Here is a 27,399-nt window from a genome sequence, read left to right as displayed (position 1 = left end):
CCTGTAAGGTCTGTTGGGGTTTCACTGGAATTCACCCCTACTTCTAAATCTCCTTCAGGGAACCTGGCAGATTGTGAGTCTGGGGATTGGTCTAACTCTGGATTATTTCCTCTGCCAGGCCTTTGCAGATTGGTGTTGTAAGCAATGCCAAACAAAAATAAATAAATCAAATCCAAAAAACCCAAAGAAATGCTAATCTTACCTTCTTTTATTTATCTATGTTTGTATGTTGCTATTCTGTAGGGTGGGCATACCTGGCGATGCTCAGGGTCAAGACTTGGGGTGGGGGCCGGAGTGATAGTACAATGGGTAGGGCATTTGTCTTGCACGCGGCAGACCCGGGTTTGATTCCCGGCATTCCATATGGTCCCCCCAGCACAGCCAGGAGTAATTCCTGCCATGCAGAGCCAGGAGAAACCCCTGTGCATCACTGGGTGTGACCCCAAAAGAAAAAGGATAGGCTTTGGGTGCTAGGGATCAAACTGGGGTTAACCACATGCAAGGAAAGTGCCCTGCCTACTGTTCTATCACTCTGGCTCCATATGATGTTATTGCAACAAAAATATGTTTGTGTGTTCTGAAGTCCTTGAGGTCATCCCAACTAGGGGCCAGAGGATATTTTCAATGGAGCCGGAAAGCTAGAAGGGAGATGTTCTATTGCAGCCCCAGCATATCATTTGCAAAATTCTTCTGGAGCTAGTTGATTTCGTCAGATCTTAAAAGTGGGGCCCTGGGAGGTGCTCAGGCACACCTGGATCCCTCCCGGGATCTTGCTACAATTAGGATGTGTAAGGCCCGGTGAGAACTAAACCTCTGCATTTCTAACAGGCTTCTAGGTGATGCTGATGTCTATATTCACCCAGGGACCACATTGTAATTAATATACGCCACATTGTGATTTGGAAGAAATCTGGCTCCCCAAAGATAGAGAAGTTGGTTTGAACTGGATTTTAAGGTAGCCCAGGTCAGAGATTAAAAAATTTTGAAAGAGCCACCAGGGCTCTAGAGCTCGTTGGTTTTTGAATACATGAGTTTTCCTGCCTCCTGTTATCTTTTATCCCCATAAAACGGGGATGGACATTTTAGCCCTGAGTCTTTTGTTGTCTTTAGTTTTTAAATTCTGCTGTTGTGTCTTCTGTTGCGATGAGGGGAAGTGGTATGGGTTTCTGGAACATCTCTTATTGGTGTTAAGCATCGTGCCACCATTTTCTCTTGCCTTCTTAAACCTCTTTGTGTGGTTATTATTTTACTGCCTTTGCAGATGGGGAAGCTGAGGTTTGTCAGAGTTAAGTAACAGGCCAGGTTGTGTGGAGACAGAATAGGGATTTCGATGGCTTGGTGTTTTTGCTCACACCAATCTGTATTGTCTAAGTGGTGTTACACACTGACACACTGAATTAATTCAGAAAAATATACTGACTTGGGTTTACCACTTTTGCTATTTTCCTAAAGATGATACTCAGATGAGTGTTCTGAGTGAAGAGGACAGAGCAGAAGGCAGGGATTTTCTAAAAAGATGACAAAAGTTAGAAAGTTAGAAAACTTTCATGAGGCAGAAAAGGTGAATTTATACCTAAAGCAAGTTTCAGCTTCTGCGGGAATGGCACCAGACTCAACTTCTTTTTGCAAAACTTCTTATCACGCTCCTGATTTTCACAAATTTGTTCTGGTTCAGTTAAGGTATAGTTTTATACATAAGCATTATAGTTTTATAATGCTGAGAATTTTGAATATCAAAGTTAAAGCGTTTCAGTCTCTGTTATGCCAAGATCAAAAGAACTTTCTCTGTTCTCTTGCATAGAATCACAGGAAATAATGATCTGTTAGCTTCTGTGGGTCTAGTGTTAGTCTTTGGCAGACATTTTAAGACAATTGAGGGGGCTTAAGCTTTTTGTTCCTGTTGAGCTTATTTGTTTAGTAAGAAAAGGAGCAGGCTTGTCTGAACTTGGGCAGATATTTGAAGGTCTAGTTTGTAATATGGGTCTCCATTTTCCCATTTAGAGCCCCCTAAATCCTCAGCCTGCACTTGGAGTGTCTTCCTCCCCCAACCCTTCCATCCTTCTAGAACTGTATCACTGTCATCCTGTTGTTCATTGATTTCCTTGAGCAGGCACCAGTAATGTCTTCTTTATCCTAGCCCTGAGATTTTAGAAAGTGCCACATTCTAGGTTCTTTCAGGATCAGGAGAATGAGACCCATCATTGTTACTGGTTTTTGGCATATTGAATACGCCACGGGGAGTTTGCCAGACTCTGCCGTGTGGGCAAGACACTTTTGGTTAGCCTGCCAGGTTCTTCAGAGTAAGAACTAGATAATAAGATGGGAGCTGGATTTTATAGTCTCTGGGTCTTGGCCGTTGATGGGATTACACGGCGCCAGGGACAGTTGGTGGGTGTAACATCTACATGCTGGAAGATGGGGGATCTGGGTGGAGGAGGCCCAGTCCCAATCCCAGCAGGTTTAGAGATCTATGCCCCGGGTCCCGCCCACCTGGGTTCCTCTGCCAGTTCCTTCATATGTGAGGCTGGTCCTAGTGTGTGGAGAGTGGTCTTAAGCATGGCTGTGGCTGGAACCGGAGGTCTTCGGCTGCCAGGGCTTTGCTCGGGGTGGGGAGGGAATCCCACCTGCCCTCCTCCAAGGGGCCCTAGTGAGGACAGCCAGGCGTGGAGGCAGGAGACGCTCTCTCTCGGTGGCTCTCTGCCGTGAGGATCAGGACCATTGTTCCCCCGGGGTGCATGTGGGATGTTTGGGGCCTGTCTTGAGGACTTCCCTCTGGCCTCCTGCCACCCAAGCTGCCCGCCTGGGCCCTGTGCACTGGCTCTCACGTGCACCTGGGGGCGGTGTTCCAACTGTGGCTCCCAGAACATAAAGGTAAAAGGTAAAGGCCCTCCCATTGATCGTCGATTTGCTCGAGCGGGCCCAGTAACGTCTCCATTGGAGACTTTGTTGTTACAGTGTCTGGCATATCGAATACTCTCGGTAGCTTGCCGGGCTCTCCGAGAGGGGCGGAGGAATCGAACTTGGGTCGGCCATGTTGGCCGCGTGTAAGGCGAACGCCCTACCGCTGTGCTTTAAAATATCTTAGCACTGACCAAATCTCTAACTGACGTATAAAGAGAAGGTTACTAAATCAAGTGAAAGGGTAAGGAATTGCTATGATCATCTCTCAGTTCTAAAGGGTGAAGCTTTAAGGCTCTCTCCCATCACCGATGGTGTTTGGCGGTTGAGGGAATTCACCAATGACCCCATTTCAGTATATGTACATTTCCATGTCCCTTCCTGTCTCCTGCACACTTTCTGCATCACTTAGAATTTAGTCCAACTCAGGAGGTTATATGTTCTTATCTATTTTTCAAAAGATGGACTGGAGTTCTGCGATCTAACGCTACCTTGCGGGTTCCTTCTTTTTGACCTTTCCAGTACAGCATCTTTTGCATGAATCTTGTAAGAGTCAAAATTATTCCCCAATTCATTATACAGCATACCTGGGCAAGGTTGTGGGATGATGTTTAACTGCATACAGTACAGAAATATCTTGGTTCGCTTATTGAAAAGATGGTGTGGACAGTGCCCCAGAAGAGACACGAGAAACCTATTTCCTTGGGCTGTGGCGTCTAGGCCACATCCTTTAGGTCATAGCTAAATCACTTGTGCTGCTGGGGCTAATGTTGCATCCATAAAACGACTTACTGGATTTCTATCTGCATTGTTATCCTGTGGTTGCCTTCTGTTAGCGACATCTCTGGGTAAGAGAATTAAGAAGCTGCCATGGCCTTGTCTAAATAGCACCATGTGAGAAATAAGGGCTGGGCAGTCTGACTGCCTATACTCAAGTCCCAGGGCCACCAAACAAAGTGTAGCTGGCCATTCACTTTTCTGTCAGCGCTCCATCAGCTATAAGCAGGGAATGATGTTGCAACATACCCATTAGAGTGACACAATCTACCCGTAAGATAGAGATATTATGTTCTCTTCCATAGAGCGTCTCTGAACTCCATAGGGCAGGGTGTCACAACCAGTCCTGTGTGAGAGATATTGCCCACCCAGTAGATGGCTGTGACTGTTTTTAAGATGCTTTACGTATCTTCAAGGTGCTTAAAATGACATGCAGTACTCCCTCCATGCACGTTAACGAGGATTATTTCCACAGTCACTCATTATCCTTCCAATCCTAATTCTCAGGCCCTCCCTTTGGCCAAGTTTTTCTTGGTTAGTTTGAGAAAAACAAAAGTTTTTCCTTCCTGGGGCTGTTTGTAAAGAAGAGCATAGATTCCAATTTGTATTTATGTTGCTTTTTTTTCTCCTACCTTTCCTCTTTTCCTCATGATTCTAGCAATTGTCCACCATGGACCCAGGTTTCCCCATATGTGATTTATTAATTAAGCCACAGAAAGCGAAAGATGTTGATCTCATGTACGGATCAGAAAACTGATATTTAAAGCATGGAGGGACTAGGTTAGCTCAAAATGACAGTTCGGTTACCTTCTTCTAAGCCCCTCACAAAATTTGCATATTACTTGGTTGTGAAACCTAGCTGTAAAGACCACTGGTAGACACTGAGGGCAGTAGACAGCTGATCTTTATTTCTGGATTCAGTGACCCAAGGTCAGAAGCATGTGGGCTCAGAAGCAAAGATGCCAAAGGAACCTGCAAAATTGAGCTCCATATTCATGGTATTATTTCCATGTAAATGCTAAATAACCATAGTGAACCCAAGCCATGGAAACTCGACACACACTTTTATAATTTCATGTATGTTATATGTTCTGTAGTGGCTACTGGCTTCATTGCCGAAAATATCATATTGATTTCTGCTACGATTTTGTTTGTTTTTGCCTCCCCTACACCTTTAATCTCTTTCTAGTTTCACGTTCTTATGGAAATAGGCAGCTATGTTATTTGATAAGCAAATTGATGTGCCCATTCTAGGTAGGCAGTAATAGGAGCGTCCAGCCAAATCCCACCCACTGCTCTAGGGAAATACGTTTCTGGTCAATGCTGACTAGGTTTAGGGTCTCATTTCATTTTGGAAGTTTTTTCTTTTTTAGCTTTTAAACTGAATTTTCCTACAGTAAGTTCAGGCAGAGTCAAGTTTGAGTGACAGTTGTCCAGGAGCCCTGCTGAGTTATTGTTCTCATGCCAAGGAGGAGACATTCTGCTTCTAAAATGCAGCTACCACCCATGATCGCCTCCTCTATGGAGAGAAGCCATACATGAAAGTTCAGTTTAGAAATAGGGTCATCAGGAGAAGTGCTAAGTACAAGGCAAAAAGCAAATAAATAGAAGGGAAAATGCAGGTCCTCACTTGAGCAGGAAGCAGGTATTAACTCAAATAAGGAACTCAAATGATGACAAAGGTGTGAGTCATCCAAACGGTATTCTGCACGTTTGATAGGAAACTGTAGAAGAAACTCAGGAGAAGAATTTTCAAAGAACTTTCAGAGATGTGTGGCTCAGGTTTTTGTTACATAAGGACCGAGGGCTGACCCACATGCACAATATGTGAGCTCATTTTTTTTTCCTGAAAAGGTACATATGATAAGATCCCAGCACTATTTTCACCAAAATGTTAGCAGATATTTCCTTTTGATTGCCCAGAGTTCTTGGATTTGCAAACAGAGATCACATGTTTATTTGTTTTTTAATGAAAGCAAGGAAGTCACAAATGACAAGATTTGGAAATGAACGAGTTTGTTGAAATTTTACAAGACGCAGAAGACCTTGGAAATATCATGTGCTCAGGGAATTGCTTACTTCTTTGTTAGCTGATATTCTTCTCTTCAAGGTAAAGGTAAAAGGTAAAGGCCCTCCCGTTGATCGTCGATTTGCTCGAGCGGGCCCAGTAACGTCTCCATTGGAGACTTTGTTGTTACTGTGTCTGGCATATCGAATACTCTCGGCAGCTTGCCGGGCTCTCCGAGAGGGGCGGAGAAATCGAACTCGGGTCGGCCATGTTGGCCGCTTGTAAGGCGAACGCCCTACCGCTGTGCTATCACTCCAGCAGACTTTATAAATCTTATTTGTTGCAGATGTCTGTGGCTCATCATACACAGTTCTAATCACTTCAAAATAATCTTTAATTTACTGGATGTAAAAGTTTTTTAAACAAAAATTGTGTATAATCAAGCCATTTTTTTTCTAATTAGTGAATCACCGTGAAGTACAGTTACATACTTGCAAACCTTGGTGCTTGTGTTTCAGTCATACAATGCTCGAGTACCCAACCCTCTACCAGTGCCCATTCCCCACCACCAATGATCCCAGTGTCCCTCCCACCCCCCAACCCTATTCCCTCCACCCCACCCTGCCTCTGTGGCAGGGCGTTCCCTTTTACTCTCTTTCCTTTACGGTGTTGTGATTTGCAATAGAATGGCAATAGTGTTTGGTCCGTAGTCTACTTTCAGCATGCATCTCCATCCTGAGCGGACCCTCCAAACACCCTTTACTTGGTCATCAGGCCATTTTGAAGAAGGTTGTCCACTTTGGACATTGGCATCTACCTTTTTAAAACAGTGGAGGGTTTAGAACTTTGGTTTTGTTTTTCTGTGCCAGCAATAGAACTCAGGACTTCACAACACTAAGCATATACTACCACGAAGTCATGTGGGGCCCTAAAACAGTGATCTACTGTCGCAGATTGATTTTCTTAACGTTATAAGTTGATTCAGCATCTGAAAAAAAGCAAAAACAAACTTTTAATTAAACTAACTACATGGAGTGATAGCACAGTAGGCAGGGCATTTGCCTTACATGCGGCTGACCTGGGTTCGATTCCTCTGTCCCTCTCGGAGAACCCAGCTATCTAGCGAGAGTATCCTGCTCACACAGCAGAGTCTGACAAGCTCCCTGCACCATATTTAATATACCAAAAACAGTAACAAGTCTCACAATGGAGATGTTGCTGGTGCCCGCTCAAGCAAATCGATGAACAATTGGAGGACAGTGTTACAATGCTACATCTATTTAAGTAGAACTCCACTTTTTTCAGAGATTCATAAACGTTATTTAATATTATCTCGTTCCATGCTGAATACATTTTTTCTATGATAAAGAGAAAATGATTTATTTTTTTACTTTTAAAAAAATTTTATTAGTGAGACACCATGAGGTACAGTTGTAGACTTACAAATTTTTGTGCTTGGGTTTCAATTATACAATGATCAAATACCCATCCCTCCACCAGTGCCCATTTCCCACCACCACAAATCCCAGTACCCCTCCCTCCCACCCCCCATTACCCCCATCCCACCCAGCCTCTGTGGCAGAGCATTCCCTTTTGTTCTCTCTCTCCTTTTGGGTGTTGTGGTTTGCAAGAGAGGCATTGAGTGGCAATCATGTTTGGTCTATAGCCTACTTTCAGCATGCTTCTCCCATCCTGGGAGGATCCTCCCAACACCCTTTATTTGGTGCTCCCTTCTCTATCTGAGCTGCCTTTTCCCCTAGCATGTGTGGCTGGCCTCCAAGCCATGGAGCAAAATTCCTGGTACTAATCTTGGCCATTATTGGGTGTTAGTCTCCTATTTTGTTACTTTATGAGTAGAATTCCACTTTGAGGAGGACTGTATTAACTATGGATAGGGAAAAAAACTTGACAAGAATTTTCTTGTTTTGTTAGTAAAGTGTCAAAGGAAGCAGTGCCCAAGAACTATGTCCAGTGTAGTATGGCTTCTACAAAGGATACTTAAACTCACAAAACCTAGAACCTTCACATATTTTTATTAAAATTTCCAGCAAATTTTCTTCTTTCCATGGAGATGCTGGAACAGAAAACAATCTGATTTAAACAGGTGTATGCATAGAGATTATAAGGGAGGCAAAGGTGAAAGATAGATATGCTTTCTGCCTTTCCAGGTCCTACTAGGTTTATTATACCCACAACTTCGGTTCTGTTTTGAGTTTATGGCAAAGAAATCATTGACTGTGGTGAATAGAACCTGTCCAGTAAAAAAAACTACATCCTACTTTCTCAAAACAATTATACATTTTTTCCAGATAAAACAATATTCAAAACATAAAGTGACCAAGACTTTATTATATTGAATGGATAGATTTCTACTACTTCTGCTTATAAACCAAAGGTGGCTTTGGATTAACTTTTGAGGGGTTGGTTCTCTCCTGATCTATGGAAATAAATCATCACAACAAGTCTGTACGGAAACTGGTTGGGCCTGACACAGGTCTATTCAATGCCAAGCTGTATTTCTTAGTCTAGCCACCTTCCTACTCCCCTGCCACAGTGGGAATATGAGTCTCCAAGATCAGGGAGCAGTGTCCATTAGTGATTGGACAGGTTCCCTGGAGGTCCTCCTCCTTTCAGACAGAGCAAAGCCTGTATTGCTGCTTCCTGTTGTAGAGTAATGAATAGGATGCAAATAGCTTATTTTTAATGCATGACCCTGGTCTATCAAGAGGAAATAGGACTGATGGTGCCTCTGAGCAGTACCTTCTACTAAGAGGTTGAGAGTTAGATCTAAGGTCTCATCAGTGCACTTTGGCTCTGTTACAGGAAGGTGAGTAAAGTTAATTATTTTCAGATTATTGGAGAAAGAGTAATGAGTGGGTATCTGAAATAATCATGTGATTTCACAAAATCTAAAGGAGCATAGGAATATTTCTGTCTTATGGTCTACTGCTTACCATAATTTCTTTTCATCATTGGACCTGATGTGACTGAGGAACAATCTTAATAGAACCAGGAGATAGATACATGTGTTTTTTCAGAAATAGCTCAAGATTTAATCTTTTCTACAGTTGGGGGAGGAAAAGCAAGATTGTTTTTGGTTCATACAACTACCTTTTCCCAATTCTTTGTATCTTCCTTGGAAGCATGTTTAAATTTTCTGATTTAAGTATAAGAAATGTTCTGCATTAAAATATAATAAAAAGTATACTCAAGTCTGTTATGTTAAAATATGTTCATGACTAGGGGCTGTGGATGTCAACTCAATGGCACACACCCCGAAGTATTCTGGGTAATTTGATCAAACAACTAGCCACATTAATGGAGAGAAATTTCAGTTAATCAGTTGCTTCATACATGGTAAGCTGGCTGGAGTTCTAATTTTTCTTTCCTTTTCTAATAGGGGCTACACTATTTCCTAGTAAGTGTTGAGGAGACGTTCCATAATACTGGGGATAAAACTCAAGACTTCTAACATATGCCTTAGCACTTATTTCTCTGGCCTGGAGTTCAAATTTTAAGGCTTTTTTTTTAAATTGGGAAAACATTTATTCTTTACATTACTTATTTCAAAGTCCGGAATTTAGTTTTTTCAATGGAATTAACATTTCATTTCTTTTTTATTTTTTCTTTTTAAAAAAAATTTTAGCTAAAATTTATTTGCTTTAAAGTTTTTAAATAAAATATCTCACAATATTATCATACTGGACAAGAGCTGAAGGTTAAAAGTTGGTGGGGGGGCTGGAGCGATAGCACAGTGGGTAGGGTGTTTGCCTCGTACTTGGCCAACCCGAGTTCGGTTCCCAGCATCCCATATGGTCCCCCGAGCACCACCAGGAGTAATTCCTGAGTGCAGAGCCAGGAGTAAGTAACCCCTGTGCATCGACGAGTGTGACCCAAAAAAACGGGAAAAAAAGTAAGGGATATTCTGGATAACCTCAGGCAGACAGGGGGTGGGGGGTGGGGGGAGTGGGAGGGAACCTGTGGACACTGGTGCTGGCAAGTGTACACTGGTAGAGGGATGGGTGTTCGAATACTGTATGACTGAAATTCAATCATGAACAGCTTTGTAAAAAAACATTTTTAAGGTTTTATATTACATTCAATATAAACATATAGTCTGTTGAAGGGATAAGAAAATTTTCAATAAGGGAGAGTACTGTAAAGATAACAAATTTATAATTTGAAGTGCAAGGTGGTGAAAGGCATAAAATCAATAAGCTTAAAGTCATAATCATAATTATAATTATAATTCAACATAAAGCCCAGAGAGTAATAAAAAGTGGTACTATGTGTGTAATTAAGAGTCTGTTTATTACATTTTTCTCCATAATCATAAATATAATTTTCTTATATGTGATATTTTATAGTGTTCCCGAATGAGAAATAGTTAAGTGAAATTATGATCACTAAAAGAAAATCTTATTAGATGTAGTAAGCACACATTTTCATGCTTTAATTTTATTTAGGAGGACAATATGAATACAAAATCTATTCTAGAAGAGCTTCTTCTCAAAAGGTCACAACAGAAGAAGAAAATGTCACCAAATAATTACAAAGAGCGCCTTTTTGTTTTGACTAAAACAAACCTCTCCTATTATGAATACGACAAAATGGTGAGACTTCATTTTGCAATTGTTTTGATGTGATTTTTCTTGTCTTCACACTGAATAATTAGGAAGAGATAACATCAGACTTCTCTGCTTCCTCAGTAAAGATCACATTGTCTTCACTTGCTGCATTATCTCTTCTTAGTCAAAGTATACTTTAATTCAATATAAAGGCAAAGAAACAAAGCAAGAAAACTAACCCCCAGGCCCCTCAAATTCTTAGGTTCTAATAGCAGAATGGTGGTCATGGGAGGGGTGGATAAAACAGGTAAAGGTATTCAACAGCATTGCATGGGGTGGAAACTAGATTTCTGGTGGTGATCACCATGCAAGATATACGGAAGTAGATGTATAAAGCTGTATGTTTGAAACTCACGCATTGTTGTTATAAATCAGTGTAACCCCAACTAAAAAGATTAAGAACTTATATTTGATCATTGTATAATTGAAACCCAAGCACAAAAATTTGTAAGTCTACAACTGGGCTGGAGCGATAGCACAGCGAGTAGGGCATTCGCCTTACATGCGGCCAACATAGCCGACCCGAGTTCGATTCCTCCACCCCTCTCGGAGAGCCCGGCAAGCTACCGAGAGTATTTGATATGCCAGACACAGTAACAACAAAGTCTCCAATGGAGACGTTACTGGGCCCGCTCGAGCAAATCGACGATCAACGGGAGGGCCTTTACCTTTACCTTACAACTGTACCTCATGGTGTCTCACTAATAAAAATTTAAAAAAATTAAAAAAAAAACATTTGATTAAGGTATATTGTTGGTGTAGAATAGTGGTTCTCAACTGAGGGTGATGTTGCTCCCCAAGAGACTTAGTAATGTCCAGGGACATTGTTGGTGATCAAAATTTGGGTGCCGGTATGCAAATATCATTGTGTGGGGGACCAGAATGCAATTAATCACCCTATAGATGCACAGGATAAGCTCCATTACAAGTCTTTCTCTGGGTTCAGATGATGCTGAAGGTGAGAAACCTACTTTCATATGGTATGGACAATGTACGGAGATGTAAGATACTTCTCTGTGCAGTTGAGAAGTCTAGAGCAGCACAAATTCAAAATACTGTCATAAATGGAAATAATACGAAGCTGCATGGGAAAACAACTATTTGTCTGAGATGATTGGCTGCATGACAGGTGGTTTAAAATGTTTCAAGGTTATAAAACAAAACCATTAATCTCTACTGACATACTTTTGAAAGAGTATTTGAGCTTGTTTCCATCCTTAAATACATGTTCTGTTGTCTTTGGGTGTTGGATACTGTGAATAATCAGAAATGATTCTTCCAGTTACACCCCAATCTCCTTCTCAGGTATAACCTAAACTTTGTTTGCCGCTGTGTATCACATTTTCCATTGTGTTTTTTTTTCCTTCAGAAAAGAGGCAGTAGAAAAGGATTGATCGAGATCAAGAAAATCAGATGTGTGGAGAAAGTAAATCTGGAGGAGCAAACTCCTGTGGAGAGACAGTATCCATTTCAGGTAAGGATAGGGACATATTCCACTGGATAGCTAGCTCTTCTTTTTAAATATTTTCTGCAATGAACATTATACGCACTGTAGCACTGTCCTCCCATTGTTTATCGATTTGCTCGCGTGGGCACCAGTAACGTCTCCATTGTGAGACTTGTTGTTACTATGGTTGGCATATCGAATACGTCACGGGTAGCTTGCCAGGCTTTGCCGTGTGGGTGGAATACTCTCGGTAGCTTGCCAGGCTCTCCGAAGGGGCGGAGGAATCGAACCCAGGTCAGCCGTGTGCAAGGCAAACAACCTACCTGCTATGCTATCGCTATCACTATGCTATATCAACATTATATATCTAGAATAAATAATGATTTCTTAGTAAAATAATACTTGTTGTTTTAATCTGTTTTCTGGTCACACCCTGTGGCACTCAGGGCTTACTCCTGGCTCTCTGCTCAGAGATCAGTCCTGGCAGTGCTTGGGAACCATTCGCAGTGCTTGGATCAAACCAGAGTTGGCCATGAGAAATACAAACAACTTAATCCCTCTATTATCTCTACAGTCCCAGTAAAATGATTCTTTTGGGGGGGGTTGGGCCACACCTGCTGATGCTCAGGAGTTACTACTGGCTCTGCACTCAGAAATTGCTCCTTGCAGTGTTTTGGGGACCATATGTGCTGGGGGTCAAACCCGAGTCAGCAAACACCCTTCCTGTTGTACTATTACTCTGATACCAAGAGTGAAATGATTCTTTAATACAACAGCAAGGTTTGATTTGGAACATCTGAATTTAGGTTTTAATATTTTGGGACAATTATAGCCACCAACTGGACTTTCTTACAGGGAGAGAAAGAAAGAATGTGTAGGCCAGCATGGCATGACTTGTCTTGCAGTGTGACAATCTCTCCATCCAGCATTGCAGGGCATTTTGGGAGTGTTGTAAGCTACTAGGCCCACTATAAGGAATGACCAGCCTTCCCCATCTTCAAGGCACTTATAGATCATTAGAATCAGAGAATGAATGTTTAAGGTGACAGTTGGCCAGATTGTGAGTCCATGGTAAAGCTTACATGCATGAGCTCAGGATTTGATCCCTGGTACACTACTACTACTACTACAAATATTGCTACTACACCACCACTACTACTACTACTATTACTACTACTACTACTACTACTACTACTACCACCACCAACACCACCACCACCACCACCACCAACAACAACAACAAGAAAAAGCAGAGTATCCCATTGGGACCCATGAAGCAGAATCTTTAGGAGGTCAAGGAGACTTTCTTTTGGAGGTGACATAGAGAAAGATAAATGGAAGTTAGCTCAGCAAAAACAGGAAGTACAGTGACACAAATACAGGAGCCAAGGCGGTGAGCAGTAATACATACATGTTTGGAGAGCGCAGAATAGTCCTTTCAAAAAGGGCTGCCCTGGGGCTGGACCGATTTTACAGCGGGGAGGGCATTTGCCTTGCACAAAGTCAACCCTGGTTCAATCCCCGAATCCCCATATGGTCCCCCTGGCACTGCCAGGAGTGACTCCTGAGTGCAGAGCCAGGAATATCCCCTGAGCATCTCCGCGTGTGACCTCCCAGCCAAAAAAAAAGGCAGAGCTGTGAAGAAGTGGAGGAGCTGATCTTGAAGGGTATAGGCAGGACTGCATCGTGAAAGGCTTTGCCCAACATGCTAAGAAGTTTTCATTTTATCTTGAGGTGTGTCAAACCATGGTCTGCTGTGGAGAGAACACTCTTTACAATGACTTGACATGTCTCATGCCCTACTCTTATCTCATGAATATGAATAATTATCTTTGTGATCGAAAAGCAGACCAGAGATGGAGCCATAGTACAGCGGGTGGGGACTTTGCCTTGCAACCAGCCGACCTGGGTTCATCCCCGGCATTGCATGTGGTCCCCTGAACACCACTAGGAGTGTTTCCTGAGTACAGAGCCAGGAGTAATCTCTGAGCATCACGGGGCATGCCCAAAAGCCAAAAACAAACAAACAAACAAACAAATAAATAAATAAATAAAAAGCAGACCATCTGGTCGGGCTACCTAGTTCTCATATGAAGGAACCCCAAACAGAGCAAAATAGAACAATCTAGCTGATGAACAAGCCATACTTCCCACTGGAAAGAAGAATAATATCCAGTGGGGGTTAGAACCAGAAGTGTATTTGCTCATGAAATATGCTCCAAATTCATATTGGAATATTGGACTACGGTCTCAGGAAGCTTTAAGGCCTGTGTTCTTTTGAGTATTCTACAGAAGCATAGATTACTCAAAAGAACACAGGCTTTAAAGCTTCCTGAGACCGTAGTCCCTCTGTTATATTTATGCAACTGTAAGTCACACACAGGCTCTGAGTTTGGTTGCAAAGTAGGTTTAATCATGTGTTTGTGAAAGAACAGAAGTAGGATTAAAGTGTGAAATCATCTAGGAAAGAAGCTAGTTAGTAGAAGGTGTTTAATAAATGACTTAGTTATCAACAAGAGTTGAAAAAAACAGGAGGATCTGGAGAAGACATTGTCACCTTCAAATACTTGGGTGTCATACAAGGTAGAAAATGACATGCTGGGGATTTCCAGGGTGAGACATGACCCAAGGGAATAACATGGTGACATATATTTTACTAATTATAAGCTTGAACTTCATTATGTTTGAGATATATGGAAATTGGTCAGTATGTAATAGAATTTCATCCTTGAATATATTTTTAGGGATACGGTAGATAAAAAAATTTCTAATAAATTATAAAGTCTTTCCGTTGGTGGGTAAATAGACTAAGATACCTGTAATAGTTAACATTTTATAATTTTAATTCCCAATGACCAGGCCATTCCTGCTGAGACCTCAATACTCACTGCACCTGATGCATCACTACTGTCCTTTTCTCCCCAAAGTGTAGAGGTATCTGGGGTAAAACAAATTAAAGTATGGGAATAAAACTACCAGCTTCCTGAGAAAATGTCCAAATTGGAGATCCACAGAGGATATGACAGGCCCTCCATGGCTCTCATCTGCCCAGGAGACACCAGCCACTTGCCATGGACACAGACATTCTGCATGCCTGGAACCCCAGGAGCACTGGCCATTCTGGACAGACTAAGTGATGTGATCTGTGGGGGTGGGAGGTGAGGGACAGTGCAGTTGGTAATACAATAGGATTCCCTTCATGATAAAAAACATTTTTAGGGGCTGGAGCAATAGCACAGCGGGTAGGGTGTTTGCTTTGCATGTAGCCGACCCGAGTTCCATTCCCAGTCCCCCGAGCACTGCCAGGAGTAATTCCTGAGTGCATGAGCCAGGAGTAACCCTGAGCATTGCCAGATATGATCCCAAAAGCAAAAAACAACAAAAACAACAAAAAAACCAAAACCAAAACAAACAAAAAAATTTTTTACCTTTGACTCCAGAGCTTTCGTGGCAGAAATAAACTCATGTTTATTTTTTATAACAGAAAATGTGCAGTTGAAAAATGTAGCTATACTTGATTTTATTTATTTACCTTTTTAGAGGGCCACACCCAGTGATGCTCAGGGCTTACTCCTGGCTCTGTGCTCAGGGATCACTCCTGGTGGCCTCAGGGTTCCTGGGATCAGATCCAGTTGGCCACATGCAAGGAAAATGACCTACCCACTGTACAATCGCTCCAGCCCCCAAAAGTGGTTATATTTTAAGGTGCCAAATCTTTTTCTTTCCAGATTGTCTATAAAGATGGGCTTCTCTATGTCTATGCATCGAATGAAGAGAGTCGAAGTCAGTGGCTGAAAGCATTACAGAAAGGTAATTTTAAAATGCATATAAGACAGTCACTGGTTGACTTGTTTTGGAGGAAAGACACAGCAGAGAAAGAACTCAGTGCCAAGAGAAAATCTACTGATTTTCCTATCCACCCCAGAGAATGTGTCATGCTCATCCACATTTTGCATTCTCATTGTTACATTGAGGAAGCCTGTGGATTGCGTTTCTTTCCCGCTTGGCACAGACCTCACTATTGTGCTTTCTCTGGAGCTTGGAGGAAGCCAGGCCACCTGCCCTCCACCCACCATACTTACCTTTGCCAGGACAAAGTCTAGGTCCTCTTGGCATTGTGTCTGTACTTTGGATGTTTATGGAAAATTATGTCAAATACTTACTAAGTACCCTCTGTCGGCTACTGCTTTAAGAACTTGTAAAATACATATTACAAATATTTGTAATTTTCTGAATAGTTCTTCGGAACTATTCAGGTTATGTTATTCTCTACTTTTCAGACCTATGATGTTAGAGACATAGTGAGTTTCATGTACCTAATAATGGAGAACCCATAACTCAGTTATTCAAACACAACTTTTCACCAGTATTATAGAAATGCTGGGTGCAGTGGGGATTTTATATGTTTCCATTCAATGGTTTTGTAGGCTGCCCTGGTATTGAGGGAATTGTTTATAATTGGATACTATGATACTCCTTCATGCCCTACTTTTGTTTTAAATGTGGTTCATGACATAAGGGCAATATTTAGCACAAACAAATGACTATCAGCATGATGTCAGATATTAAATTCCCATATAGGGGAAGGTCTTATTTATTCCATGTAAGTTTTAGAGTTCTCTTGCAGTACACTTCCAATTACTCTTAAGACAATCACCTGCTACACCACAATGTGAAAATGCCCCTTTACACACATACAATTTAATCTTCCCTTTCCGCAGAAGGGTTTAGCAAATTACTCAGTAGAACAGTCAGTATGTCCAGTGAGGAGAGCAACAATCTTGTTCTCCCTGCCACTAGCTCAGTGAAGTGAGAAGGGTCTCCCTCCCATTGTCTGATAAACCTTCAGCCAAATCCAACTTGGCTGTGTCAGTTAATGACACCATCTAAGTTCTCCAAGTCTCAGTTTTCTGAGTTGTGAAATGGAATTTTACATCGACTTTCTCCTAGAGCCATCATAAACCACACACGAGTAATTCAGAAGTATATTAAAGTATCCTTCACACACTGTGTCACTGTGGTAATAGCAGAAACCCCAGGAGGAGCCCTAAGATGCTGCTTCCCATTCAGTCTCCATTGTGTGTGAGCACGTGAAAAGGGGCAGTAGGTTTTTGGAGGCAGGTACTATGTTGATAACTCCTATGTACCGTTATTGGTCATACCCTAGTGTTCTGTGTGACTCCTGGATCTGTGTAAGTTAGATAGGTTTGGGCGAGTCCTGAGCAGCTTCGGTGAAGACATCTGAAATGTAGAAGAGCAGAGAGGAACAGAAGGAAATCTTTGAGCCCTCCCCAAAGCCACTGAGCTACCCTATCTCTCTGACTCCCATATGCATAGCAATTGACTTTCTATTAATTGCTAATGCTTTGGGATGCAGAAAAACAGACACCAAGCTGTTGCTGCGACAAATACTCAGTTTGTTCCCCTTACATAGTAACTTTTTGAGAAATGAGCCATCTCATCCCAGTCTAGCTAGTCTAGCAGCTCAAGAAGTCAGCTGGGACCCTGCACTCTCTTAGCTTGTTCTGTGTCACCATTGGAGTCTCTTGCAAAGGCTTTGGATTTTCTCAGAAGGGCCCCTGCTGACATCTGCTCAGGTCTCATTGGCCAGAAATGTGTGTCATGCCACCTCCATGTGAAAGGAGGCTGCAGAATATATACAGTTTCAGCTTTTGTTGGAAGAGAGCAGCAGAAGGAATGTGGGGTCAGCTGTTAGGTTGACCCCACATTCTGCCACAGGAAATCTAAGAATTTCCTCCACTCAAATCCTCTCTTTGTACAAAATTTCACTGTGGTTTGTTGACCTCCCCTATTTTCATGTCTATTATTTGGGTCTATAAACTAAGGCAGACATTAGAATTTTCTAGAAGCAATACATTGATTCAGTGAGAAGTTGGAGAGTGTTAGCTACCATGGTTCTGTATTCCACCAACCGGATGTAAATGTAGCATGCCCTTCTTGACAAAACTAAGCCTTGAATGGAGGTTGACAGGGAATCTGTCATCTCTGCTTCAGAATGGGGTAGAAAAATCTGTGGACCGAGTCTCAGATATGCTGTTGGTGAACTGGAGCAATATACACCACTTCTCTGCACCTCAGCTTGCCTGCCTCTGTAAAAGGCATGACAGTTTCCAAAGCTATTGAGTAGAAAAGAAAATAATATGTGTAAGGGGAAATCATGATAAATCTAATAGACATATTAATATATGAGATCCTTTTACTGCCATTACAGTTGGTTGGGAATGTTTTAATATGGACTTTTGAACTTGGTTGGAAAAGAATCAGTTATCTAGGAAACGAAATTCATCTCATCTGAAGTAATAGAGAGTTTGGGCTATAGTTAGCAAGACCTTAGAGAACAGGAAGACAAGAATTTTTCTTGAGGAATTATGATGATCATTGAGACCAAAGTCAGAAACTGGTCTTTTGTAATCTTAACTCTGTTGGATTTTTTGTGATTTTTGTAACAGTTTCTCATTAATTTACATTAATATTAAAGTTTTTAAAAAAATTCTGTGTTTTCAGTTCATCTGAGTTCAGTTAAACTCAATAAAGGGAATGCCATCAGTAAAACCCACAGTTCATTGAACACTTCCTTGTGACCAAACACAAATGACACAGTAGAGTAATTGTTATTAAGTCCATAGACTTCCTTGAGTCAGGATAGTAAAGGAGTACTAGAATTCTCCATTCCTACTTAGACTCTTTTTGAACCATTCTCTCAAAACTTGAAAATTTCCCTGCTGTTTTAAGAGCGTAGTTTGTTGGAGAAAGAGTTTTATACACTAGTATTCTAATTTCATTTATTTGTATTAAACATTTTCTATTCCCATGTTCTAACAAAATATACACAGATTCCTGGAGATTTGGTCTCATAAACCATTCTTTCCTTAGTAAAAACAGGTCAAAGTCATGAAAGACCAGAAGGATGAGAAGTTGTAGAAATTCTTATTGCTTCTGGATTGGGTTCTCAGTCAGAAATGCATATAATGTTATTACACACATGATATTATGTGTAACAAGCGGGGAAAAATTAAATATGAAGTATGTGTTGAATAATGCTATTGTATCAGTGTTATATGTCTTGATTTTGATCATTGTATTATGATTATGGATGAGATTGTCCTTCTCAATAGAAATGATGGTCACAGTCACAGTCCTCCCGTTGTTCATCGATTTTGCTCGAGCGGGCCCAGTAACGTCTCCATTGTGAGACTTTGTTGTTACTGTGTTTGGCATGTCGAATACATCACGGGTAGTTTGCCAGGCTCTGCCATGTGGGCAAGATACTCTCAGTAGCTTGCAAGGCTCTCCGAGAGGGGCGGAGGAATCGAACTCGTGTCAGCCATGTTGGCTGCTTGTAAGGCAAACGCCCTACCGCTGTGCTATCGCTCCAGCCCGAAATAGAAATGATATGCTGAATTAATATGGGTGACATTTTTAGGTCATCATATTTATCATTCACTCTCAAAAAGTTGAACAAGGTACCAAAGTAATAAGTTAAATACATAAGAATAATTGTTTAAGGAAATACAGAGGTAAAACAAACATGACAAGAAGCTAAAAATTAGTTAATTGGCTGGAGAGATTGTACAGTGGGTAGAGCATTTTTCTTGCACCTGGCCAACCCGCGTTCAATCCCCAGCATCCCATATGATTTCCCGAGCACCACCAGCTGTAATTCCTGCACACAGTGCCAGGAGTAACGCATGAGCATCACCAGATGTGACCCAAAGACAAAAAATGTTGAATCTGAGTGAAGGGAATACGGACATTCATTATCCGGATTTTACAAATTTTATTCCACTTGAAATGCTTCAAAATAAAAATTGGGGGAGAAATATAATTTTCTTATTAAAAGAAACTCCTGTTTTATCCCCTAAGATCTAGCCCTACTCCCAGTCTCTTGTGCAGCACAAGAAAACATCAAGCTGTAAGCCACTGATTTTCTTTATGGGTGGGAATCGTTCTGAAATTCTAACATCTAGCTTATCTTCCGACACACTTTCTACTGTTTTGCTGTAGTTTAAACTGATGGAAGTTCATTGTATTGTTCCCACTCTACTTGGCTAGACTTTCGTCATGGCTTTGGGAACCATTCTATTCATTGGGAACCATTTGCTCTATCCCTGCTTGCTGGCAGCGTGAGGTTTTCATTGTTCTGAGATACCAGTGCTTACTGAATGTGTTTCTTCTCTTGGGCCAACATTTGCTCATGTTGTTTTCTTCCCGCCTGCTCCCTAGAGATCAGAGGCAACCCCTACCTGCTGATCAAGTACCACAGTGGGTTCTTCGTGGACGGGAAGTTCCTGTGCTGTCAGCAGAGTTGCAAAGCGGCTCCAGGATGTACTCTCTGGGAAGCATGTAATGTGACCTCTCTGTTGGGCTGGCCCTTGGGTAGACTGTGCCGGTTAGGCAAATCTATTTGAGGCCAGGAAATATTGCCAATTCAGGAAGACAAGACATGCCAGCTTGGTTGGCATCATAAAAATCCAGTCTTGAAGATGCTATCTGGCAAAAGCAGCTTAATTTCTGGGCCAATTGAGTCATGTTCGGTAAAATAATAACAATATTAACATCTGTCATGCTTTCTTTTCATAAGGAATGTAATATATATTAAGTTAGAATCAGAAATCAAGCAGGGAACAATTTAGTCTCTGAATTAACTGGGATAACCCTGACCTCCCTGGGAAGGAGCAAATTCACGGCCAGAGAGATCATTGCCTTGGGATTATTGTGCTTGGCTCTGTATGAATGGCGCCTATCACGTGATCCGAGTGCTGCAGGCTCTTGGCTAGTCTGAAAAACACTACAGAATATAGTCTTGTTACAGCTCATATGCTGTACTATATATAGAAAGAACCATCCTTTTTCTAGAGTACATGACCTAGTAAGTTAACCATAGACACCTGTATAGTTGGAGACTTATTATGTGACTGATGACCTGATCGACTTACTAAAAATAATTATCATAATCAGAAATTTTTCCATTTTGTAAATAAATCATGGACAACCCCAAACCATTTATTAGATCCATCATGGTTACATATTTATAGCCTAGACATCCATTTACATGTGGAGATGGGAAGAGAAGTCAGCAATGATTATGAGAATAGAAAAGAAAGCATATAGTATGTTTGTTTATTTATTTTCTGCTATTTACAACAATCCTATATGAAGAAATAAAAGAGGAACTGCCTGTGGATCATGACTCTTAGTGTTATTGGAATTAGCCAACAAGATTATGTATGGCTCACAAACGCAAGATGAACATGAAGCATAACTTGGTTTTACTTTTCAGATTCTGAGCTTCATGTTGCAACCAATGAAGAGAAATGCAGAACTCCCACCTTTCCAGATAAGGTAGTAAGTCAATATTAAGGTCTTTCAGTTAGGCTATATTAAATAATCCCAATTTTCCATATTCAACACTAGAAAATAAGAGCTATAGTCAATCTGTTCAGCAGAGTAAAAACATGAACTAGCACTAGTAAAAAGCTAGGGGCAGTGTTGAGTAATAAATTCAAATATAGGAACATTTTCTGTTTTTGCATTTGATGACCAATTTAATCAATAATCACATAAATAGTCACAAAAAAGAGTGCGTTTGTTGGAGAAGTCCTTTAGACAACATCACACATAATAAGACACTGCTAAGACCACCAGCACAGCCAAGTAATTCTCATGTAGGTAACCTGGTGGTAGACGGGGACTTCATAGGGCACAAGTAGAAAACAATGTAATTCTGGGGCCACAGAAGTGGTTCAGTGGGTAGGGCTTTTGCCTCGTACATAGCCAACCCAGTTTCCATTCCTGGCACATCATTGGAAACCCCCAGACTCCAAGAGTAATCCCTGAGCACTGAGTCAGGAATAATCCTTGAGTACCTCCAGTTGTGGCCCCCAAAACAAAAATAAAAGTGAAAAAAAAACTAACATATTCTCATTTGTCCACTAGCCCTTCGAACCATTCTCAGATGACAAAACTATCCCTCCTTACCATTTCTCGTTGAGAGCAACCTTGTGCCATGCAGTGCTACACAGATAGCCCTCGGGTCTGCATTGGTGGGCAGCCTGCCTTGGGGTGGGGGGGAGGGGTGGAAAGGATTGAGGTTTCGGCCCCTTGAAGGGCCCTGGCCTGGGAAGAGCAGGCCTTCTGAAGGAAGGGACAGTCAATATGTGACTTGTCCCACACTGGGTGAGGATTCTTGGTGAGATCGTTTTCCAATGCTGATTGATCTTTTACCTGATGGAAGGCATTCACAGGTTGGCCCAGGGGTAGCTCCAGTTTCATTTTCTGACAGAGAATTTGACCCTTAGCTCTGGGTTTGTGGGCGTCAGCATGTCTGCTGGGCCAATTCTCCCATCTTCCGCAGAGTTTATTTTAATATGGCTCCAGGCCAACCTGCTCCCCAGGGTGGAGTTGGCCTCCTGGAAAACAAACACAACCTTGAACTCACTGGTCAGTCAAACTGGCTCACACTCACGTGCCTAGACATAGCCTCCTACTTTGGGGCTTCCCAGGCAGATGGGAATAAAACCAAAATGAACCTCCCAAACTTTAATCATTGTATTTGTTTTCTAGGAGTTCCATAGCAAAATACTACATGCTGAAAATACTGCACGATGAAAGCAATGGAAATGTATTTTCTCACAGTGCTGGAGGCCAGGATATATAATCAAGCTTTTGTCAAGCTGTGATCACTTTATAGGCTCTGGTTTTGTTTGTTTGTTTGGAGGCCACACCCAGCGATGCCCAGGGGTTGCTCCTGGCTTTGTGCTCAGATCACTTCTGGCGGAGCTCGGGGGACCATGTAGAATACCTTCCTTTATCCCCTTTTAATTTAAGATTGCATATATTTTGGTGGTTACTTGTCAATGCATGAATCTGTACTTCACTGTGACTTATGTTAAACCCTTTTGTCTTCCAAAGTTTAAGATTCCTCCAGTCATTCCAAGTCTTGAAATGAAAAGGCCATCTTCAAGTACTGCTCTAACCCGGTATGACAGTGATCTGAAAACAAACTATGGCTCCCAGCCAAATGTCTACAACATGCCTTATATCCCAAGGGAAGACTGCCCTGACTGGTGGCAACTAAATTTCAGAAGGTAAAAAAAAAAGATCCATCTTAGACTAGAGACAGAGGATATAGGCAGTAGACATGACCCTCCCATAACCCCCATCCCTCACGCCCACACTTGAAGTTCAGCATCAAAGCCGTCCACATGGGTCTTAGCTGAAATTGGAGAGTCCTTTCTTCATAGCAGAGACAGAACATCTCTCTGACTCATCGTGCATCTCATTTTTTTTTGTCTCCCTTGCCCTCTTATTCTTTCATCTTCATCATTTTGACCAAAGCAAATGCCTCACGGTACCGACCGTACAGCAACAGGACCATAAAGAATCAGACAAATCGTAAGTGCATCTTTGTTCTGGTTTTCAGTATAACAAGTCATGGGACCTTTCGTTACAAAGGGGGAGCTGGAATGCAAGTGTAGTCAGCTGCATCTGGTTCTCAGGAAGAGAAGTTCCGTTGATTTGCCTGCCTTGCAGTTTCCTATAGAAGGAGACAACCATTAGCATGGCTCTAAGGAGAATGGATAGTGTGTGAATTTTGTCCCCATTGCCTTCCTGCTGGAATCTTGGAGGTTCACCGAGAGAGGCAGGCAGTGTTACTGACCAGTCAGTTTCCCAGTTGGGATTTGGGACAAGAAATTTGCATGGGTTGCTGCAGATCTACCAAGTCATGGGTTGCTAAAACCTGCTTTATTTAAAATATTTTTCCAAAGATTAAAAGAAAAGTCTTCAAGAATGTCTAAGATTAGTTTTCATTTTAAAGACATTTTATTAAAAAGCATTTCATCATGGTTACTACTTTTATTCTCTTGGTATTTTTCCAAAGATCAAAAGAAAAGTCTTCAAGAATGTCTAAGATTAGTTTTCATTTTAAAGACATTTTATTAAAAAGCATTTCATTGTGGTTACTGCTTTTATTCTCTTGGACATCCCATTAGATGTTGCACTCAAGATTTAGCTCTTGACTTCCCTAGATTTCCAGAAAGTTAGTTATTTGAATAAAGTATTGATTGATCTCGTCTTTGCCAGAACAGTATTGCATCCATGAAGAAATGATTAAAATTACTCAAAGATCATCATGGAGGATAATTTTTTTGGTTTGGGGGCCATACCCAGAAGTGCTCAGGGCTTACTCCTGGCTCTGAGCTCAGGGATCCCTCCCGGCTGAACTCAGGGGGCCATATCAAATGCCAAGGATTAAACCTGGGATGGCCACATGCAAGGCAAGCACCCTACCTGCTGTACTCTCTCTCCAGTGCAGAATTCAAAAATTTTAAGTAAAAGTGTGGGGATACTCTGCTTTGGAGACCAACCACCCCATACCATGGAAATCTTTTCTGCCTTCCCCTCTATCTTTCCCTTCTCTTAATTTGAATGTTTTCCTGAAAAAGTAACTTGATTCTCTGCTCATATGAGTTGATAATACTTTCAACTCATGTAAGCTGATAACACTTTTTATCATGTCTTTCATCTATCGTCACTTCAGCTGTTTTAAAATCATTTGCTGAGTAGTAAAACAACCCATTAACATATCCAAATATTGCAGAATATTCAGTGTATATTCCACTAAAGTGTTTTCTAGATATATATTCTACTGTATATATACATACATGCACACACAGAGAATTCCAAAAACAGAGTCTTCCCACACAGCCTTTGCCACTTGCTCATTTCAACCAAAAATCCTGGACAGAACTGGAGCAATAGTACAGCCTGTAGGGTGCTTGCCTTGCATGTGGCCAAGCCAGGTTCGACCCCTGGCATCCCAGAAGCCCCTGACAGGAGTAATTCCTGAGTACAGAGCCAGGAGTAAGCCCTGGGCATTGCTGAGCATGCTCCCTTCAAAAATCAACATCTTGGACATTTTCCCCTTTTGAATAGATGAAGACGTGGTTAAAATTTAATTAGAAATTTAAATTATTCTAAAATACACATGTATAAACTTACCATCTTTTGGGGGGAGGGATGTTTGGATGCTGTGAAGATGGAACCTAGGCCTCAAACACAAGATATGCATGCTTTACCACAGAGCCACGTTCCCAGCCCATCTCTAACCTTTTAAGTATCCAGTTCCAGACTATCAAGCATGACAATTCTCATTTTGTACAAGCTATCCAGTGACTTGGAGTAGATAGCAGTCTGTTAAGTCACATGGGCAAACCTATATGATGCACAATTCCAGGAATTCTCCATGAGTTCGTAAAAATTAAAAAAAGTGAAGTAGGGGCTGGAGCGATAGCACAGCAGGTAAGGTGTTTGCCTTGCATGTGGACGACCCAGGTTCAATTCCCAGCATCCCGTATGGTCCCCTGAGCACCGTCAAGAGTAATTCCTGAGTGCAGAGCCAGGAGCAATCCTTGTACATCGCCGGGTGTGACCCAAAAATCAAAAAATAAATTAACACCTTTAAGTAAATATTTTCCTATGAAGTGAAGAAGGCGTGGAGAGAGACATTAATGTATTGAAATGTAATGTAATTAAAGTAATGTCCATGGAATGGCGCCAGAGGAGCATTTGCTTGTTGAGGAAATTGGTCGCTATGAAGTTGAGATTTGGGTGGAGGTGGGGGGATGCCTGGGGTATGAAGGCCAACAGGAAATAGGTCCTACATTCCAAATCAGGCAGCCTTTGGACTTGGAGAGGTAGGCACTTCCTCATGCTTCACTTAACACTCCAAATGAAAGAGATGCAGTGATAAATGGCAGATAATGAAAATTCTGCAGCCCCATCTGTGTCCTTGAGCAGTTAAAAGTTCAGTACTGCCAAGACTCAATTATAATCTTTCAGTGAAGAGGAAAGTCACTTATTTAATATATGTAATTGACAAAATGCTTGCATATCTACTAGAAATTCAGGGCAAACCCACTCAAAATGGTTATTAATAAAAGTTTTCTATTGCTTGGTGTTATTGTGTGGCATTATTAACAGTTCTCATTTGTTTGGGAATACTGTCAAATGAAAGTTTTTATTGGAGCCTCTGCAAAAACCAAAATGTGAAAACAACTCATTAGCTAAAATTCCCAAATCAAGTAAAATGTGGGTTGAAGTGTTACAGCTGAAATACATCTGAACAAAATAATTTTTGTCATTTATAAATGAATGTAAATATATTCAATTTATCTTGTTTGTTGTAGTAATGAAGATTTTCCATGCAGTAAACAACAGGAAAAAAATTTAAATCACAGCACCTCAAAGATTCCATGGTAAATCAAATTCAGATACTCTTTACATTGAGGATTTGCTTCCATTTGCAGGAAAACTAACCAAATTTACAATAATTTTTGCAACTAAGGTTTATGCTTAAGATAAATATAAACCAAAAAAAGACAGAAAGGAAAAAAGAACAAGGAAGGAAAGAAAGGAAGGAAGGAAGCAAGGAGGAAAAAGAAGGAAGGAAGAAAGGAAGGAAGGAAGGAAGGAAGGAAGGAAGGAAGGAAGGAAGGAAGGAAGGGAGAGAGAGAAAGAGAGAGAGAGAAAGAAAGAAAAAAGAAAGAAAGGAAGGAAGGAAGGAAGAAAGAAAGAAAGAAAGAAAGAAAATCCCATGTAGTGTGCCTCTCTAAATCATTTTGCTTATCTGAATTAATGATGGAGGGGGTTATAGTTTTCTTCATGTTGATTTTTCCTGATCATTCATGGTCTAGGCTGCTGTTAACATAAATATGCATATGTTTTAGATTTACTCAATCTGTGTATGTATATAAATATTTTTGTATATCAATAATGACTGCCCCTACCTCCCAAAGCAGTACTTAGAACTGGACAATCTGATTATTCAGCCAGCCTGTGGAAGCTCTTGCCTTTAGTGTTTGAAAAAAAAGGTGGCCTTATTCAAACCCCCACAAGTTTCTATTTACATATTTATGATTTTGATTATAGAAGGTGATTTTCTCACAAATCAAGAGCTTAATTTTTGAGTGACTCTCTCTTCACTCTGCTATCTTCCCAAGTGCAGACAAAGAAACCTAACAGTCTAAATCTTATTCTCATAAAGGAAAGCATATAGGATTTGATATTGCACTATTAGTCTCTTGGATTATTTGGTGACTTTAACTGTTGTAATAATGTTGTTTTCTCTCTTTTTAAGGGGCATCCCTGAGTCAAATTCATCTGAAGATGAGGAAAACCTAAATGACTATGAGTGAGTTCTGAACATGCTCTGTGTTCCTCTAAAGCTAAACCTAGATATCATTATTTCTATTTTATTTCTCTCCAAAGGTATTAAAACAGATGGCTCAGACTTGCTTAGGAGACCAGATTCTTATCGGTTAACACATGTGATGCTCTGGCCATCTATCTGCATGATGAGTAACAGTGATCTGGGTTATTGCCAATGAAAATGTTTTTCCCCAATCTGGACAATCTAAATTGGCTGCACATATTCATTGGATTCATCACGTGCTGTGTCCTTTTCATTTCACTGTGTCTTCAAAGATATAGCATACAACATTTCTAAAAGTTATTTCTTCCCTGGAGAACATTATCCAGGATGCAGTTAGAAATATTTCAGATAACACTGGGTCAATTTAGGAATGTACTTATGATATACTAATTTTACAAAGTAGCAC

The 27,399-nt window shown here is 41.1% G+C and overlaps 1 protein-coding gene across 1 annotated transcript in view; it reads left to right on the top strand.

Moving 5' to 3' along the window:
* The window catches only part of BMX (BMX non-receptor tyrosine kinase), a 59,104-nt gene that overhangs the window by 274 nt on the left and 31,431 nt on the right, over positions 1-27,399 (top strand). Inside the window, exons 2-9 of the mRNA XM_056131260.1 lie at positions 10,150-10,296; positions 11,681-11,785; positions 15,487-15,568; positions 20,003-20,122; positions 21,060-21,124; positions 22,691-22,866; positions 25,969-26,037; positions 26,919-26,972. Of these exons, the coding sequence (XP_055987235.1) occupies positions 10,150-10,296; positions 11,681-11,785; positions 15,487-15,568; positions 20,003-20,122; positions 21,060-21,124; positions 22,691-22,866; positions 25,969-26,037; positions 26,919-26,972 (818 nt within the window). The remainder of the gene's footprint in view (positions 1-10,149; positions 10,297-11,680; positions 11,786-15,486; positions 15,569-20,002; positions 20,123-21,059; positions 21,125-22,690; positions 22,867-25,968; positions 26,038-26,918; positions 26,973-27,399) is intronic.

This window comes from Sorex fumeus, unplaced genomic scaffold (genome assembly GCF_029834395.1).
Source record: "Sorex fumeus unplaced genomic scaffold, SorFum_2.1 ptg000086l, whole genome shotgun sequence".
Classification (NCBI taxonomy): domain Eukaryota; kingdom Metazoa; phylum Chordata; class Mammalia; order Eulipotyphla; family Soricidae; genus Sorex; species Sorex fumeus.
The sequence above is the reverse complement of the archived record's forward strand: the minus strand, read 5'-3'. Positions and strand labels throughout refer to the sequence as shown.